This window comes from Muscardinus avellanarius (assembly GCF_963383645.1).
Source record: "Muscardinus avellanarius genome assembly, chromosome: 10".
In the NCBI taxonomy this organism is placed as follows: Eukaryota; Metazoa; Chordata; class Mammalia; order Rodentia; family Gliridae; genus Muscardinus; species Muscardinus avellanarius.
This window is the reverse complement of record NC_137796.1, coordinates 52,969,973-52,988,190: the sequence shown is the minus strand read 5'-3', so window position 1 is coordinate 52,988,190 and position 18,218 is coordinate 52,969,973. Positions and strand designations below refer to the sequence as shown.

General features: G+C 56.0%; 1 protein-coding gene across 1 annotated transcript in view; it reads left to right on the top strand.

The window, feature by feature from the left end:
- Positions 1-11,203: 11,203 nt before the first annotated feature.
- LTBP4 (latent transforming growth factor beta binding protein 4) overlaps positions 11,204-18,218 on the top strand; it is a gene marked incomplete at both ends in the record, with an annotated part of 31,862 nt that continues 24,847 nt past the window's right edge. Inside the window, 8 exons of the mRNA XM_080703194.1 lie at positions 11,204-11,453; positions 14,677-14,871; positions 15,038-15,285; positions 15,361-15,463; positions 16,062-16,136; positions 16,225-16,347; positions 16,893-17,057; positions 17,948-18,097. Of these exons, the coding sequence (XP_080559320.1) occupies positions 11,204-11,453; positions 14,677-14,871; positions 15,038-15,285; positions 15,361-15,463; positions 16,062-16,136; positions 16,225-16,347; positions 16,893-17,057; positions 17,948-18,097 (1,309 nt within the window). The remainder of the gene's footprint in view (positions 11,454-14,676; positions 14,872-15,037; positions 15,286-15,360; positions 15,464-16,061; positions 16,137-16,224; positions 16,348-16,892; positions 17,058-17,947; positions 18,098-18,218) is intronic.

Here is an 18,218-nt window from a genome sequence, read left to right as displayed (position 1 = left end):
CACCCGGCTTCCAGACCTATTTTATACTTTATTTGGAAACAGGGTCTCACTAAATTGCTGAGAGCCTCACTCAGTAGCTGAGGCTGGCTTCGAACCTGCGCAATCCTCCTGTCTGAGCTCCCAAGCGCTTGGGATTACAAGTGTGCGCCACCATGCCTGGCTATTCTTTATTTTGAAACAGGGTCTCACTGAGTTGCAAGGCCCTCACTAAGTAGCTGAGGCTGTCTGCGAACTGCAATCCTCCTGTCTCAGCCTCCCAAATGCTGGGATTACAAGCATGTGCCACCACTCCTGGTGATTTCTTCTTTTTAATCCTTAGCCGGGCGTGGTGGCTCATGCGTGTAATCCCAGCATTTGGAAGGCTGAGACAGGAGGATCATGGGTCGAGGCCAGCCTCAGCTACTTAGTGAAGCCCTTTGCAACTCAGTGAGACCCTGTTTCAAAATAAAGAATAAAAAATAGGGCTGGGGATTCTTCCTGGAGGTAGCATGTCCCTGGGTTTCATCCCCAGTACTGCCAAAAAAAAAAAAAAAAAAAAAATCAATTAAGCAAGCCTTTAATTTGAGACACGGTCTCACTGAGTTGCAAAGGGCCTCACTAAATAGCTGAGGCTGTCCTCAAACCTCCATCCTCCTGTCTCATCCTCCCAAATGCTGGGGTTACAAGCAAGGCACCATGCCTGATTTTTTTTTTTTTTGACTAGGGATTGAGCCCAGGGGCATTCTACCTCCAAGCTATACTCCCAACCCTGTTTTATTATTTACTTTGAAACAGACTCTAAGTTGCTGAAAATCTTGCTAAACTGCTGAGACCGGTTTGTAATCCCAGCATTTGGGAGGCTGAAACAAGAGAATTACAGTTCCCAGACAGCCTCAGCTATTTAGTGAGGCCCTTGCAACTCAGTGAGACCCTGTTTCAAAATAAAGAATTAAAACCAGGGCTGGGGAACCGGGCGTGGTGGCGCACGCTTGTAATCCCAGCATTCGGGAGGCTGAGACCGGAGGATCGCATTTCTCGGACAGCCTCAGCTGTTTAGTGAGGCCTTCTGCAACTTAGTGAAACCCTGTTTCATAATAAAGAATAAAAAATAGGACAAGGGGTGTATCTGGGAGGCTGAATGCCCCTGGGTTCCATCCCCAGTACCACGGGGGCGGGGGGGGGGGATGCTGAGACTGATCTCAAACCAGTGATCCTCTGGTGTTGGCACTGCACAAGTAGTAGAGTTACAGGTGTGCACTGCCGTGCCCGTCTGGAATGCTAGAGCTTTTGAAGCATTGTAAGAGGGATCTAGAATACTAAGGAATCTAGAACCTACGTCTATTCTGGAGTGATAGTGAATTAATGATATTAGTGATAGTGAATTAATGATATTAGTGATAGTGATATTCACAGTGATGGTGAATTAATGATATTAGGATTCTCCTTTGCATATAAGAGAATGGAGACTTTAGATGTTTGGGATAAAAAGACCTAGCATGTCACTGATTCTAGAATAGGAGAGTGTCAAGGAATCACCTGTGAATCTCCATTGGCAGGAGTATTTTGGCCGCCCTGATTTCTAGTATGCTAAGAATTCCAGGCTACAGAAAGGAATCTGAATTACTGGGATATCTAGAGATGGGAGCTATTTTGACTGTCAGATCTTCCATAGCACCAGAGGATTTGTTTGTTTGCCTCCCAAGAAATCTATACTGGCATAGGGTTCTGGATTGTCAGAGAATTTAGAACACAAAGGGAATCATGAAAGGTGTTCTGGAAGGTCTTTGAACCTCAAACTCTGTAAACAAAAATTTTTGTATATGCACTAGATGTTTACATGTTGGGAATTGTAGGGGGGGTGTGTGTGTGTGAGGTAGAATGTCAGGAAATCTTGACTATAGAAATATCTGTAACGCTCACAGATCTAAAATATTGAGGTCTTGCTGGGCGTGGTGGCGCACACTTGTAATCCCAGCATTTGGGAGGCTGAGACAGGAGGATCACGGTTCGCAGCCAGCCTCAGCTACTTAGTGAGGCCCTTTGCAACTCAGTGAGACCCTGTTTCAAAATAAAGAATAAAAAATAGGGCAGGGGGTGTAACTCAGAGGTCAAATGCCCCTGAGTTCCATCCCTAGACCCACCAAAAAAAAAAAAAAAAAAAAAACCGTGTGTGTGTGTGTGTGTGTGTGTGTGTGTGTTTCTATACCAAGGCACTCGTGTTTCTGAAATGCTCATGACTCTAGAGGTAATGGAGAAGTGGGTGTGGTGGCACACGCTTATAATCCAAGTACCTGGGAGGCTGAGACAGGAGGATTGCAGGTTTGCAGCCAGCCTCAGCAATTTACTGAGGCCATCTAAAACGTAGTGAAATCCTGTTACAGAAATAAAATAGGGCTGGAGGTTTAGCTCAGAGGTAGAATTTCCCTGGATTCAATCCCTAGCACACCCCCTACACACAAAAAGAATAGTGAGGTAGAGTGTTGTCAAATCTAGAACGCTGAAGAATATATTTAAAATATATTTCTTTAGCCGGGCGTGGTGGCGCACGCTTGTAATCCCCGTGCTTGGGAGGCGGAGACAGGAGGATCGCGCAGGTTCGAAGCCAGCCGTGCTGGCGTAAGAGACCCTGTTTCAAAAATATAAAATAGGTCTGGGAGCGTAGCCCGGAGGAAGGAGGGCTTCCAGGAACCCCAGTACCACCCAAAAAAAAAAAAAAAAAAAAATATATATATATATATATATATATATTTCTTTATATGCTTACATATGGTACATATATGTTTAAGTTTATACTATATATATATATATATGCACACACACATACATTTTTTTATACTAGAACTGGACACCATGACCCAAGTCCTAGTATCCTAATAGTAGTGTTTTAATACTTGGGAGGCTGAGACAGAAGGAGCACAGGTTCAAGGCCAGTATTAGGTAACTTAGCAAGACTGTTATGAAATAAAAAAATAAAAAGGGCCTGGAATATAGCTTAGAGATAGAACATGCCTGGGTTCAATTACACACACACACACACACACACACACACCCCTAAAATATATGCATATATATACAGACACTAATATACTAGAGATATAATATTAGGAATAAAATTGTGGAGAGGAGTATGCTGGGCAGAAGCTTCTGGAATGCCAGACATCCAGAAACTTGAGAGGTTCTGAAGGGTTGAGATCAATCAGATTAGGATCCAGGAAGATAGGAAGGGATTGGAAACCAGGGACTCCAAATTCTGGGGGGAAGGGAAGCCAATACCATCCCCGGAAGTTGCAGTGGTGAGCCAGAGGCTGTTGCCTAGCAACGAGCATTGAAGATGCCCTGGATCCTGGGCAGAAGGGAGAGATTTCAGCAGCGCCCCCAGCAAAAGCTCCAGCCACAGGGTAGGAGGTGGGAAGGGGCGGGCGGGTGAGGGACATGATGTCCCTCAGGGCCATGTGAGCAGGGATCTTGGGACCACACAAAGACAGGGGCACTGAGCACATTCTGTGGGCAGAGCCGGCGCTCCATCACTGCTCTGGGTCAGCCCACGAATGGCGTGAATGGGGCTTGAGGGCCATCTTTCCTGCTCCAGGGGGCTGTGTGTCTCCGGACGGTGGGTGGGCCCAGATTCCTAGGTGCATGGATCGAGTAGGTGGCAGTAAGAGTGTGTGTGTGGCTGTGTGAGTCACCCGGTGTGTCTCACAGCACGTGGGGGAGGGCAAAGGGATCCCCCTCCGAGTCCCTCCTGCACCCCTCCTTTGGGTGACAGGTCAAAGCTGGGCCATGTGCTGTCCTTAATCTGAGGTGGGCCCTGCTCTCAAGGTATGCAGCCTAGGACCTGGTGTGGACAGTAAGCCCACACGCTGGGGCGGGGCTAACTCTACAGGATAGAAACCTTATGGATCAAGCTGCTGCCATCCAGACTGTAGAAGGGGAGCTCACATGGAAAGGCAGGCTGGGGATCCTAAGTGTGGGACCACGTCCTAATTCTGTGTGGGAAGGGGTGGGGCCTGAGGCTCTGGAAAGAGGCGACCAGGGGGTGGGATCTGAAGCTCTGGGGGAGAGAAGCAGAGCTGTGTTTCAGAGCAAAGCAAGAGAGACTTCCAATTTAGAAGGAAGGGAAGGAGCTAGATTTGGGGTCCTGTGAGATTGGAGGCAGCAAGGATGGGAGCCTAGAATCCACTAACTGAGGTGTGAATGAGGCCTAAGACCCCCTGTGTGGTTTGGGGGTCCTAACTAGAGGTTCTCAGGACTGGAACTCTCTAAGGACAAAACCTGCAATTCTGATGGCAGAAGGGTGCTTTGGGGAGACTTTAAAGATTGCCCGCAGGGAAGCCGGGCCTGGTGGCGCACGCTGGTAATCCCAGCATTTGGGAAGCTGGGACTGGAGATCGCGGTTCATGGCCAGCCTCAGATACTTAGTGAGGCCCTCTGCAGCTCAGTGAGACCCTGTTTCAAAATATAGAATGAAATAATAGGGCTGGATGTAGCTCAGAGGTAGAATGCCCCTGAGTTCCAAAAAAAAAAAAAAAAAAAAAGGAAAAAAAAAGATTGCAAACAGGGAGTTGGCACAGGCCTGTAATTCCTGTACTTGCAGACTGAGATAGGAGGAGCTCAGCAACTTAATAAGACTCTCGTCAAGCTAGCAAGACCCTGTTTCAAAAACATAAAAATTTAAAAAGGTCTGGGGGAGCTGAGCGTGGTGGTGCATGCTTGTAATCCCACTACTTGGGAGGCTGAGATAGGAGTATATCACAGGTTTGCAGCCAGCCTCAGCTACTTAGTGAAGCCTTCTCCATTGTAATAAGACCCTGTCTCAAAATAAAGAATAAAAAACTAGGGCTGGAGATGTAGCTCAAAGGTAGAATGCCCCTGGGTTCCATCCCTTATCACACACATACACACGGTCTGTGGGTATAGCTTGGAGATAGAATACCCCTGAATTCAATACCCAGTCTCACACACACACACACACACACACACACACACACACACACACACACTTGCTGCAAGGAAGAGGATTTTTTGGTACCTTCCGGGGCAGCAGTAAATAGCGATGCAGGAGGGGTGGAGCTGGGTCCTCCTGGGAGTGGGGTCTGTGGCTTGAGAGTGGAGCCTGGGTCCACTGAGGAGGAAGGCTTGGGAGGAACCAGCTCTCACAAATGAGGAGTCTGGACTATGAAGGACAGCTTCGAGAAGGTACAAACCCTTCCAGAAGGAAGTTTGGAACCTACAGAAAGGTGGTCCCTAGGGCCTGGTATAGAATTAGCGCCCTAGTCTCAGAATCAGCACCCTAGTCTCAGAATCTTAGTCTATCTAAAGGCAAGTGGGCACCCATGGGAGTCCTCACCTTCCACACTTGAGAAAGAGCTAAATTCAAACTGACTTTTCCCAGAAGTGAGCGAGGGAGCCGGGTTTGGTGATGTACACCTATAATCCCAGTGCTTAAGAGGCTGAGACAGGAGGATGGCAGGTTTGAGACCAGCCTCAGCAACTTCGATTCTCAGAACCTAGAGAGGCCATGTTTCAAAAAAAAAAAAAAAAAAATCAAGCCAGGCGTGGTGGCGCATGCTTGTAATCCCAGCATTCAGGAAGCTGAGACCTGAGGATTGCGATTTGCCCACAGCCTCAGCTGCTTAGTGAGGCCCTTTGCAACTCGGTGAGACCCGGATTCAAAATACAGAATAAAAAAATAGCAGGGGGTGTAGCTCGGAGGTCAAATGCCCCTGGGTTCCATCCCCAGACCCGCAAAAAAAAAAAAAAAAAAAAAAAAGCAAAACAAACAAACAAAAACAGCCAGGTGTGTTGGCACACTTTTGTAATCCCAGCATTCCAGAGGCTGAGACTGGAGGATGGCGGTTTGCAGACAGCCTCAGCTACTAAGTGAGGCCCTCTGCAACTTAGTGAGACCCTGTTTCAAAAATAAAGAATAGCCGGGCATGGTGGCGCATGTTTGTAATCCATGTGCTTGGGAGGCTGAGACAGGAGGATTGCACAAGTTTGAAGTCAGCCTCAGGTACTCAGTGAGGCTCTCAGCAACTTAGTAAGACCCTGTTTACAAATAAAGTATAAAAATAGGTCTGGGAATATAGCCCTTTTGGTAGAAAAGTCCCAAGGTTCTATCCCCAGTACCACAAAAAAATAAAAAAAATAAAGAATAAAAAAATAGGGCAGTGGGTGAAGCTCAGAGATAGAGTGCCCCTGAGTTCCATCCCCAGTACCAAAAATAATAAATAAATAAATAAATAAATAAATAAATAAATAAAGGCTAGGGATATAGCTTGGATGTAGAATGATCCTGTGTTCAAACCCTGGTACAAAAATAAATAAATCGGGCTTGGTGGCAAAGGCTTGTAATCCCAGCCTTCGGGAGGCGGAGACCAGAAGAACGAGGTTTGCAGACAGTCTCAGCTACTTAGCGAGGCCCTTTGCAATGCAGTGAGACCCTGTTTCAAAAATATATATATAAAAAAGCCGGGCGTGGTGGCGCACGCTTGTAATCCCAGCATTCGGGAATCCGAGAGCGGAGGATCGCGGTTCATGGACAGCCTCAGCTACTTAGTGAGGCCCTCTGCAACTCAGTGAGACTCGGTTTCAAAATAAAAATTAAAAATAAGGCAGGGGGTGTAGCTCGGAGGTACAATGCCCCTGGGTTCCATCCCCAGACACACACACACACACACACACACACACACACACACACTCTCTCTCTCTCTCTCTCTCTATATATATATATATATATATATATATATATATATACATACACACACACACACACACACACACACACACACACACACACACGACTAAAACTAGGGCTGGGGGGTGTAGCTCGGAGGTACAGTGCCCCTGGGTTCCATCCCCGGTATGGCAGAGAGAGAGAGAGAAGAAAGAAGAAGAAGAAGAAGAAGAAGAAGAAGAAGAAGAAGAAGAAGAAGAAGAAGAAGAAGAAGAAGAAGCAGCCAGCGCAAGAGCGAGCAAGCTAGGGATGAGGCCTGCCAGCAGGATTCTAGCTCAGGGGACCCTGCCCCGCCCTCCCACCCTTCCCACCTGTAAGCATCCGCTCACCTGGGTTTGGGGTCAGTACCTGACTCCAGATTTCCTCCCACCGTCTGGAGAACCCCGGCCCCAGCGACCCCCGCCCCGCACCTGTCCGTCTAGCCCCTCCCCTGACACCTCCGGATTGGCCGCGCCGGGCGTGCTGGCAGCACGGGGCTCTGATTGGCGGGAAGTTCGCGTCCCCAGGATGGGATCGGAGCAAGTGAGTCGGCCCGGGAGGGGGTGGGGGCGGGGCCGCGCCGGCCAGACCCGCCGGCCAGCGCGCAGCCCCGGAGCCGGACTGGGCGCCGGCACGATGCGGCGGCCTGGCCCGGGCAGCAGCTGCCCCCTCCTGCCGCTGCTGCTGCTGCTGCTGCCGCCGCTCCTCGCAGCCGCGGCCGGCGTCGCCTCCGCCTCGGACCCCGGCCCCGGCCCGGCCGCCCAGGGCGCGGGGACCCCGGCCCGCCGGACCCGGTAAGCCCTAGGACAGCCCTTCTGGTTCCTCACTCACCCAGTAACTCTGGTGGTCCTGCGGGACCCCCAACTCCGGATTTAGAGAGATACGAACCCGCTGCTTCGGCGGGAAAAGGGATCTATCCAGGACCTCTATTTTGTAGGTCAGAATCCAGGGAGTGCTGAGATCTGGGGAGAACGGGGTCCCCTCCGGTGTGGCGGAGATGGATAAGGCTCCAGTGAATCTGGGGCTTTTTGAGGGGAGGATCCCCGGCTGATATGGGGGGCTTTGAGCGCTAGAATGATAAAGAGGGATGTGTGGGGGCCTTTGAGCTACGATGGAGTTTCCTAGGTGTTCCAAAAGGAAAGGTCGACTGGGAGGTTTTGGGGAGACCTTATCGTGGAGTTGAGGCGTCTCGAATTTATCTAGGGTTTGGGGACACTGTAAAAACGACCTCTGGATTTTTCAAATAGACGGGGACTGTTGGGTTGATGGCGGAGAGACTCCGGGCAAGGCGGGGGGGGGGGGCAGGGTTCTTGGGGCATTAAGAGGATTGAAGATGCGCTCCTTTCCTAGAATTAGAGGACTCTAGGTACCAGTGACTTTGCAGCAAGAAATCCAAGATAACCCAGAGATCTGGGGGTTGGAGCCACCCGTCCTGTTTGCGGGCGACCAGATCTAAGGAAACGGGCTGCCCAGCACCCCTACCCCCAGCCCAGCGGCCCTGCCCTCCGTTACAAAGACTCCGGGCTCGGCTCCCGCCTCCGTTTCTGCGAATGCGTTTAGTAACCCGAGCCGCGCCGGGGGCGGGGCCGGGAAGGGGTTAACCTGGAGAAAGGGCGGGAGGGATGACGACGGGATCGAGGGTCTCGGAGGCTCCCGCCCCTGGCAGCCTCCACCCCCGCTGGCCTCACTCTCCTGGAAGAGGTCCACCTGCTGCGCGCCCCCTTCTCAGAATCCTCCGCCGTCTCTCCGGGCCGGACCCGGGGCCCTCGTTCCACGCACACCCCTTATCCTGGGGATAATGGACTTGTCTGGGGGGCCCAGGTTGTAGCGGATTTGGGCTGGAGCTAGAGACTCCGCCACCGAGACCCAGCGGGCGCGGAAATGTCTCCGGGGAAGACCCCGTCCTCCTGGTTAAGCAGCAAACCGAGGCTCAGAGACCGGGAGGTGCTGGCTCCAGCACACACCGCACGGAAGGGCAGGAATAGACTAACTAGAACTCGGGCCTCGGGATTCTCAGTTCTGGACGGTGACTTCTTCAGAATCGCCTTCCACCTCTCACGGTGCTGGACCCGCAGTCGAAGGGGCGTGCAGCTGAGGTCTGTGGACGTGGCGCCACCTGCCGGCCAGGCTCAGGACGGTCGCAGAGTCCCAGATAAGGGAGTGCGGGAGTTCGAGATCACAGTCAAGGCGTGGATATGCATGTCGAAATCTTTCATTTTTAAAATTATTTTAGGAAAGGACTTTTAAAGATATTTTCCGATAAAAATTTACCGCGAAACCTCCTTTATAGACGCATAAAAGCAGGTTTACTGTGGCCTTCACTCCTGGAGACGCTAAGCCAACACGTCTCCTCCCATTGTACAAATGGAGAAACTGAGGCATGCGAAGACCATGCCTCCAGTTATTCACACATTTGTTTTAGATCCCTCAAGGTTTGTCTTGGCTCCCTCCCCTGCCCTCTTTGGGGGAGTTTTGGAGCGCTAGGGGTCTTAGTGACTTCCACTCCCCTATTTATATATAGCGTTGCCACCTGTCACCGCTGCCTAGGCCAGACACCTAGGAGGAGCCGATGCATCCGAGGTGCGTTCTCAGGGGTGGCACGGTGGGGGAGGGGCAGAAGGGGTAGGAGCAGAGGGGTGGGCGAGAGGCTCTCTTCCCCAGCCCTCATCCCAGCTGGAGAGCTGGATGCGCTGGGTGGAGGGAGAGACAGCCTGCTCCTTCCCGGGCTTAGTCCCTCCTGTCTCCAAAAAGCCTCCTGCAGAGTCGGAAGCTGTCCTCCTGAAAAGTGCACAGCCCCCCAGCAGTGCCCGACTCCTGTGCCCCCAGTGCCGAGCCCCAGCCCCAGCGCGAGGAAGAGACAAGTGTCCCTTAACTGGCGGCCACTGACGTGAGTAACCCCTCCCCTCCTAGGTCCTCCTAGGAACACCTAGCTTGCCACCCTCTTCTCTCTTCTCCCCCCTTTCCTGTCTTCTCTCTTCTCTTTCTGCAAGCATCTAAAGAACATTCGAGGCCCGTTCCCCACAGACGGGTTATGGGGGGGGGGTGTTGGGCCGAGTCGCTACCGGGAGACCTCCTGGTACGGGAGGCCCTCCCCGTGGGGGCGGGGGCGGCTTAACTGTGGTGACAGCCACTTCTCTGCCCCCTCCCACCCAGGCTGCAGGAGGCCCAAGCTCTGTTGAGGCGCCGCCGACCTCGAGGGCCGGGGGGCCGGGCGCTGCAGAAAAGGAGGCCCCCACCGCGTGCCCCCACCGGCCAGGCCCCGGGTAAGAACATCCGCCCTTTCTCCGCCTGGGGGACTAGGGGGTTCCGGGCCAGATAAAGCCGTCTGGTTCCCACGGCTCAGCCGCCGCCTACCCGGCCCCCATTGTAGCTCAGCCCACCCCGCCCCCCAGGACGCGGCCACCTCTAGGGACCCGGCGTCCGGCTGGGTGAGGTGAGCCCGGGACAGAACTAGACGCAGGCCAGAGGTGCTGACCCTTTCGGGCGGGGCGGGAAGCCGGGCGGCCGGAGAGGAGGGCGCTGGCCCAGCAGAGAGCGAGGCCGAACCAGCCCAGACAACAAAAACCAGCCCAGACAACAAAAGCGACTGTGCCGGCGCCTGCCGGGGTACCAAGGCCCAGATTGCCGGGCAGCTCGGGGGCCAAAAACTACCCCTGCTTCCCGGACTCTCCTCTGCCCTCCACTCCGGCTCTGGTCCCTCAGGCTGGATCACCCTCTGGTCTCAAGTACTCTCAAAAGCCCCCCTCCTGCTGCGGCCTTCAGCCCAGATGTGTCCCCTCCTCCCTAAAGCTTTCCAGATGTGGGCTCCGGGCCAGAGGCGAGGACCCCGGCCCACAGCCTCGATCTATCCCTTCCCTTTATCCGCTTCGACTTCTCCCACCAGGTGTGGGGGTCCTGGCCAGATGTGGCTGCATTTTCAAGTGACCCCGCCCCCCCCCCCATAGACTCCTCCTCAGGGTCCAGACCCCTAATTCCTCCATGTGCCTTGTGCAGGACGTTCTCTCTCTCTCTCTCTCTCTCTCTCTCTCTCTCTCTCTCTCTCTCCCTCTCTGAAATGTGTCACCTGGTTCTCCAAACGTGCCGTGACCCCCCTGTCTGGATGAAGTCCCGTTCTCTGTGCCTAGGGCAGAGGATCAGCCTTTAGCTGTCTCCCCAAATGCGGCCCCCACCACTCTTTACGGATTTCCTCTTTACGGATTCAGCTCCGTCTGGGGGGTGGGGGGGGGAGCCGGCCGGCCCCACCTGTTCCCTTCCCGCCGCTCCCTCGCGGGCCCCATCCACTTGTTGGAGCGCGGGTGGGGACGCAGGGGCAGCCCTCCCCCCGCGAGCCCAGCGCCCAGCCTTCGCGCCTCTGGCGGCGCGCCCAGCCCCACGCGCCCCCGCGCGGCCGCCGGGGAGGGAGCGGTGGGGAGGGGGGCGGGCGGGGGCGCGGCCGCCCTCCCCCGCGGGCGGGCGGGCGCGGCCGGGCCCCTCGGGCGGGCTGGGGCGGCGGAGCGCGGCGCTGCAGCCATGGCGGGCGGCGCGCGGCTGCTCCGGGTGTCGCTATTGGTGCTGCTGGCGCAGCTCGGGCCGCAGCCCGGGCTGGGCCGGCCCCGCGAGCGCCTCCGCGTGCGCTTCACCCCCGCCGTGTGCGGTCTGCGCTGCATCCACGGGCCCACCGGCTCCCGCTGCACCCCGACCTGCGCGCCCCGCAACGCCACCAGCGTGGACAGCGGCGCGCCCGGCGGGGCGGCCCCGGGGGGACCCGGCTTCCGCGCCTGTGAGTGCGGGGTGGTGCTCCCAAGGGAGGGCTTCCCGGAGGGAGGAGGACCCCCGGTGATGGGGGAGACGATACCCCTGGGTGAGGGAGTCCAGACTCCGTGATGCAGCCGTGCTGGGGAAGTCCTGGGGTGCTTAAGCCAGGGAGCTACAAATTTCTGGCTTGGGGAGTTGGACCCTCAGGCCCCCCCTTTTGCAAGCGATGAGTGTTCTCCGGACCTACGGTGTTCCACGTGAGGGTCCTAAGGCCGGCTTTTCTGCCTTCGAGTCAAAGTGGCAACCTCAGAATTGAGGGAATTCAATTGGGAACTTTTGGGAAGGGGGCCCAAAGGCTGAGACTCTGTGTACTGGGTCCCCAGAGACTTAGGGGGAGTTTCAGGACGGCATGGGGCGTCTCCGTTTCTGTGGGAGGGACTCGGAGAGTCCAGGTCCAGTACAGGGTTGCCTGTGAGGAGAGGGCTTGGGATGGGGAAAGCTAAGAGAGAAAGGGTCCAGAGAAAAGGGGTGAGGGTGTCTGCAGAACCTGAGTCTCTGGGATCGCACGTGCGGCAGAAATCCAGATTGGAGGGCTGGGGAAGAGGCGCCCCCTGTGGGCAGAGGGGACAAGAGGCGTGTTCACCAGGTACTCCTACATGGGGAGCCCTCAGGGGTTCAGGTGAGGTGGGGAGGGCGCTCCACCTGCTGGCCCAGAGTGCATGGGGTGGGCAGGCTCTCCAGAGTCGGGTCCTCCCCGCCCCCAACCCCTCGAGCCCTCTGGAGTGGGGAGTGGGGCCCCTGGCGCCAAAAACTCGCCCAGTCTGGCCCCCAGCCAGCCCAATCCCGGCCGGCGTGAGCTCATCTCCCGCTCGAGCCCCCGCCTGCTGCCACTCCCTCGCTCCTCCCCTTCCTCCCTCTCTCCTTCACTCCCTCCCGGCCCAGCCCCAAAGTACCAGTGCCAGGCGCCGTGCCCAGGCTGATGCCAAGCCCTTGGAGGCACAAAGAGGGGCATGTGAAGGGGGTGACCTCAGCAGGACCCCGATATCCTCAGCTCCCTGTTTTTATAAGAGGTGTGGGACATGGAGTTGACCTTATCCTTTCTGTGGCAAGGGGGTGAAGGCACCCTCAGGAAGCTGGGCAGGGGCTTTGGAGGCTGAGAAATGCCCCTAGACTTAGTTGGCTTCCCACCATCCCTATCAGAGACCCTTTCCATTTTGAGATATTGCTTTCAAGACCCTGCCACTCAAAGACCCCATTAGAATCCATGGAGCCCTGGTCTAATTCTCCTAACCAGGGGAGTCCAGGGTCTCCGTCCCCAGTACCTAAGATGCCTTTCCCAACCACGTCAACAGACTCTAGATACCAGTTCCTCCCATGAAGTTCTTTTGAGACAATCTCCTCAGGCTTCAGCAGATAATTTTAATATCTCCACACTTCTCCCCACTTTCAGGAGAAGTCCTAGGTTACAAGTCTTATACAGTGGTAACTCTCAGCAGAATTGTCTTCCCCCAAAAGGCTCCCACAGCCACAAAAGGCTCCGACACAGCCTCCCCTGGTCTCATCCGAGATTTCTGATTCCTGTATCTCCAAGTGCTGACTCCCTCCTCAGGAACTTTAGATTCCATCTATGTTCAGAGAACCCCAGAGTTGGTGCGGACCAGCAGATTCTCTCCAAGAGGATTCCAGACACTGCTCCCCACAGGCAGCCATTAATAAAATAGTTTGGGGCATCCAATCCCTTCGGTGGAAGGAGAGAGGGTTTCCAGGGTATCTTAGGATCCCAGCTAGTTTGAGGCTCTTACGTGCTAGGGACTTCTGGGGATTCCACTTCTCCATCTAAACCCTGTTCTCAGTACCTTCCAACAGGTCATCCCCTAGAAGGCACGAGAGACCTGCTTTCTAGGTCACCCTTCACAAAAGGACTTGAAGCACTCTTGGTTGAAAGACAGCCTCAGTTTCCTCAGAGCTGGCCTCCCCTCCAACCCAGAAACCTTGAGCCATCTTTGAACTCGAGAGTCCGCCCTCTAGCTGATCTCCCTGGACTCCAGTCCCTAGACCCTCCTAAACTGAGGTGGCTCCGGCTGTGCTTTCCTCTCTAGACTTAGGTCTCAGAATCCCACACACGCCTCCTAGGACACCCCAGACCGCCTGCCCTCTCCCGTAAGCACAGCTGTATCCAGCTGTTTTCCGCAGCCCCGGGGGAGAAAGGGAGGGGGTGCCCTCGAAAGACACTCGTCCGGCCTCCTTTGGCTCAACCGCGCTGAGGCTCCCCAGGGGTCGGGAATGCGGAGCCGCCGCCCTGCCCCCGCCGCACCCCTCTCTTTGTTTACCGCGCGGCACAGCTGGCAGTGCCCCGCCCAGAGGTGGCCTGGAGCCCAGCGAGGGCGCGCAGAGGGGAGAGGAAGCGCGTTCCCGCTTGTTGCCCCGCCCCCCGGCTACCGGAGGCGGGAAGGCAGAGCTAGAACTCGGGAGCCGGGGACCAGGGCGGTGGGTGGGGCTAAGGCTCCCAACCAGCCTGGAGGTGGAGTGGGAGGAGCGTGCGCGCGTGAGCCGGGCAAATCAGAGTGCGGACTCGGGTGGGCGGGGCCAGAGGCTTCAGGTTAGAAGCCCTGATTGGGCGGGGTTTAGAATCCGGGCGTGGAAGGTGAGGTAGGCGGGACCAGAAAGCCGCGCGCGGCGAGGGGATGGAGCTGGGCGGTGGAGGGCTGGCTCGGAGTGTGGGCGGCAAGAGAATGCTAAAGGAGACGGAATTGGAAGTTGGGTCAAAGAGTAACTAAAGTGTTATTTGAACAATGGAAGGGATTTGAGCGGGGTCCAAGAGGCCGAAACAGCAAAGGACCCAGCCCGGCAACGGGAAGGCCGGGTCTAAGGAAAAGCTGGAGTGGGGGGGGAGGGCTGAGCCCGCGGGAGAAGGCCGCGCTGCCTGGGCGGAGCTGGGACGCCCGGACCAGGCCGGGAAGTGGAATCCCCAGAACGCGACTACAGGTGACTGAAGAGCGAAGGAGGGGCCCTCCCGTACGCTAGGGCTATATTTTAGATGTCTAAACGACTGGAACCTGCTAACACAGATGACCAGGAGTGGGGGCGGCATCACCAGACGGCTAAGGCAGAGAAATTTTAAATGAGTGAAAGCTGGAGGGTCTGTTTAAACCGTGGGAACTGAGCTAATGTGGACGCACGGACCTCAGGAGTACCTGCCAGGCGTGGTGTTCACTTCGAGTGTCCTAACTTTCTCTCTCCTGCCCCAGTCCTGTGTCCTCTGATCTGTCACAACGGCGGTGTGTGTGTGAAGCCGGACCGCTGCCTCTGTCCCCCGAACTTCGCTGGCAAGTTCTGCCAGTTGCACTCTTCGGGCGCCCGGCCCTCGGCCCCAGACGTGCCCACGGGCCTCACCCGCTCCGTGTACACCATGCCACTGGCCAACCACCGCGACGACGAGCACGGTGAGGAGAGTGTACCCGCGCACCTCCCGACCCCTCCGTCACCACCCTCCGTGCCTCCGACCCCCAAAGCTGCCGCCTTCCCCGGTGCCCTTCACCAGTGCCTTTACCCCCATTTCTAGTCCCAGCCCTTAAGATCCCTTGTAGACCTCCCTCTGCCCCCTGCCAGGCGTGGCGTCCATGGTGAGCGTCCACGTGGAGCACCCGCAGGAGGCGTCAGTGGTGGTGCACCAGGTGGAGCGTGTGTCCGGCCCTTGGGAGGAGGCGGACACCGAGGCCGTGGCACGGGCCGAGGCGGCGGCTCGGGCCGAGGCGGCGGCGCCCTACACGGTGTTGGCACAGAGCGCACCGCGCGAGGACGGCTACTCGGACGCCTCGGGCTATGGCTACTGCTTTCGAGAGCTGCGCGGAAGCGAAGTGAGAATAGGCTGGTTGTCGGGGGGCGGAGCGCGCGGCCGCGCGGGGGCGCGCTCACCCAGCACTTCCCCGCAGTGTGCCTCGCCGCTGCCGGGACTCCGGACCCAGGAGGTCTGCTGCCAGGGCGCTGGCTTGGCCTGGGGCGTTCACGACTGTCAGCCCTGTTCTGAGCACCTAGGTAAGCCCCGGGGCGTTCCCGAGGTGTTGAAACCCGGGGAGGATGAGAGCGTGGCCATTTCTCCCACTCTTCCCATAAATAGGCCCCTTCTTGCCAGGCGTGGTGGCTCACGCTTGTAATCCCAGCATTCGGAGGGTGAGACAGGAGGGTCGCGGTTCGAGGACAGCCTCAGCTACTTAGTGAGGTCCTGGCAACTCAGTGAGACCCTTTCAATATAAAGAATAAAAATAAGGCAGGGGGTGTAGCTCGGAGGTAGAAGGCCCCTGGGTTCCATCCCCAGCACGGCAAAATATAAAAATAAATAAATAAATGAACCCATTCACAAATTCTAGCTACCCCTTCCCCGATGTGGCGATCATTGCCAGTATAGCTCTATCCACACCGTTCTGGGATCACCCACCCCATTTTCTAGCCTTTGCCACTATTCTCAACCTACCTTTGTGCCTTGGCCCCATAGGGGCACTCCTAGGATGCCAATTGAAGGCATCCTAGAAAGTAACTTCTTGCACCCAAGCCACACCCAACACCCCTTAGCCCCTCCCACCATCTCTGTTCCCTGCCCACACATTCCCGGAGCACCCCTCTCTTCTCTCCACAGGGAGATCCAACCAAGTGGGTGCCCCAGAAGGACCTTGTCCGGCTGGCTTTGAGAGGGTTAATGGGTCCTGCGAAGGTGAGTAGGGTAGGGAGGGACTTAGCTCTAGGGACGGGACTGACAGGGACCAAGTCCCGGACTCCGCAATGATTCCCAACCCTCACAGATGTGGATGAGTGCGCGACAGGTGGGCGCTGCCAGCACGGGGAGTGTGCCAACACACGCGGTGGGTACACATGTGTGTGCCCTGACGGCTTCCTGCTGGACTCATCCCGAAGCAGCTGCATCTGTGAGCCACCAGGGTGGGGCTGAGGCTGGGTCCCAAGCCACCCGGACCTCAGGCCACATCCCAGAGTATTCTGGTGCTCTTAATTTCCTCAGACCCTCCCTCCCGCCCTCCCAGACTCCTGGTGCCCCTCCATCCGTCTTATATCCCTCTCAGAACTTCTCTGTTTATCCTACACCTTTCGAGGACTTCCTACTGTGTCTTCAGACCCTCCCAGAACCCCTCAAACGTTTGCACTCCAGATTCCTTTAGACTTCCAGATTTTCTTGACCTCTTCTCAGACCCCAAAATCCAAGCATCCCCATTGACCACCAGATTTCAGGTCCTGAGATCCATCTGCAGTTTCCTTACTCATCCCTCACACCTGGCCCAGATCCCCAGAGCCCTCAGCTTTCCTTCAGTCTCCTTAAAACTCCCCCCCCCCAAGTATCTCACCCCCACCAAGCCCTCCCTGGGACCATCCCCCTACCTCCAAGATCCCTTAGTCCAGCTGCACACCCCACTCAGCCCTAAAGAACTTTCTCCTCCCCATCCCCACCTCGCTCCAGCCCAGCACGTGATCTCGGAGGCCAAAGGGCCCTGCTTCCGGGTGCTCCGCGATGGCGGTTGCTCGCTGCCCATTCTGCGCAACATCACCAAGCAGATCTGCTGTTGTAGCCGTGTGGGCAAGGCCTGGGGCCGAGGCTGCCAGCTCTGCCCACCTTTCGGCTCAGGTGAGCGCCTCCAACAGCGCCTAACAGTCCTGAGTGGGACCCGGGAGCAGAGTTTAATCCCTGCCTCTGATTCTGAGGCTCGCTGCTTTCAAACTCCTCTGGTCCTTAGCCTTGGCCCAGTCCCCCAGCCTCAAGCTGGACTGCACCCACGGCTCCACCTCCATCCTTAGCCACACCCACCCACTCCAGAGACCCACTGCCCTGAATATAGGCAGCATCTCCCCAGCATCGCACCAGCCCTTGAGACATGCAGCCCTATCCCTGGGTTTGAGCTGCATCCCGAGCTCCTGAGACACGGCCTTCAGCTTAGGCAACCCCTTTGGACCCACCCCAGATATGCTTTTCTCTAAGGTAGAACTGGCATACTAGATTCTGCTGAAAACTTGGCTCCACAAGGGAGCTATTTCTTGGCCTTCAATTCTGTCCCTGGTGACCCCAAGCTAAACCTTGTCCTCAGCCCCGGTCCATCCCAGAAGGGGGGAAAACTCCTGTGGCCCCACCTTGAGCTTCTGTGATCTCCTGTTTTTTTTTTTTTTTTTTTTTTTTTTTTGTGGTACTGGGGTTCCTGGAAGCCCTTCTACCTCTGGGCTACACTCCCAGACCTATTTTTTTTATTTGGAAACCGTCTCTTAAGCCAGCGCGGCTGGCTTCGAATCAGCGCGATCCTCCTATCTCTGCCTCCTAAGCGCAGGGATTACAAGCGTACGCCACCACGCCCGGCCTGTGATCTCCTGTTCTTTAACCAGGGCACCACCTCCTTTCACTATCCAAGCCAAACCCCAGACAAACTCTCAGACCAAACTCTATCCCCAGCTGAGGCCCACCTCTAGAGTCTTCTCTTTCCTCTCATTGCTGGCCCTCTTTCTGACCATCTCCTTTCCTGGTCCTAGAGGGTTTTCGGGAGATCTGCCCAGCTGGCCCTGGCTACCACTACTCTGCCTCTGATCTCCGCTACAACACCAGACCCCTGGGCCAGGAGCCACCTCGAGTGTCCCTCAGCCAGCCACGTGCCCCACCAGCCACCCCTAGGACACCCACAGGTGAGCTGGCTTCTGAAGGAGGGGTTGTCATTTTCAAGGGGCTTCCCTAGCTTCATAGGGGAAGGAGGAGAGGAGCCTGGTCACCCCAATTCAGGTCTCCACTCCTTAATATCCCTTTCCT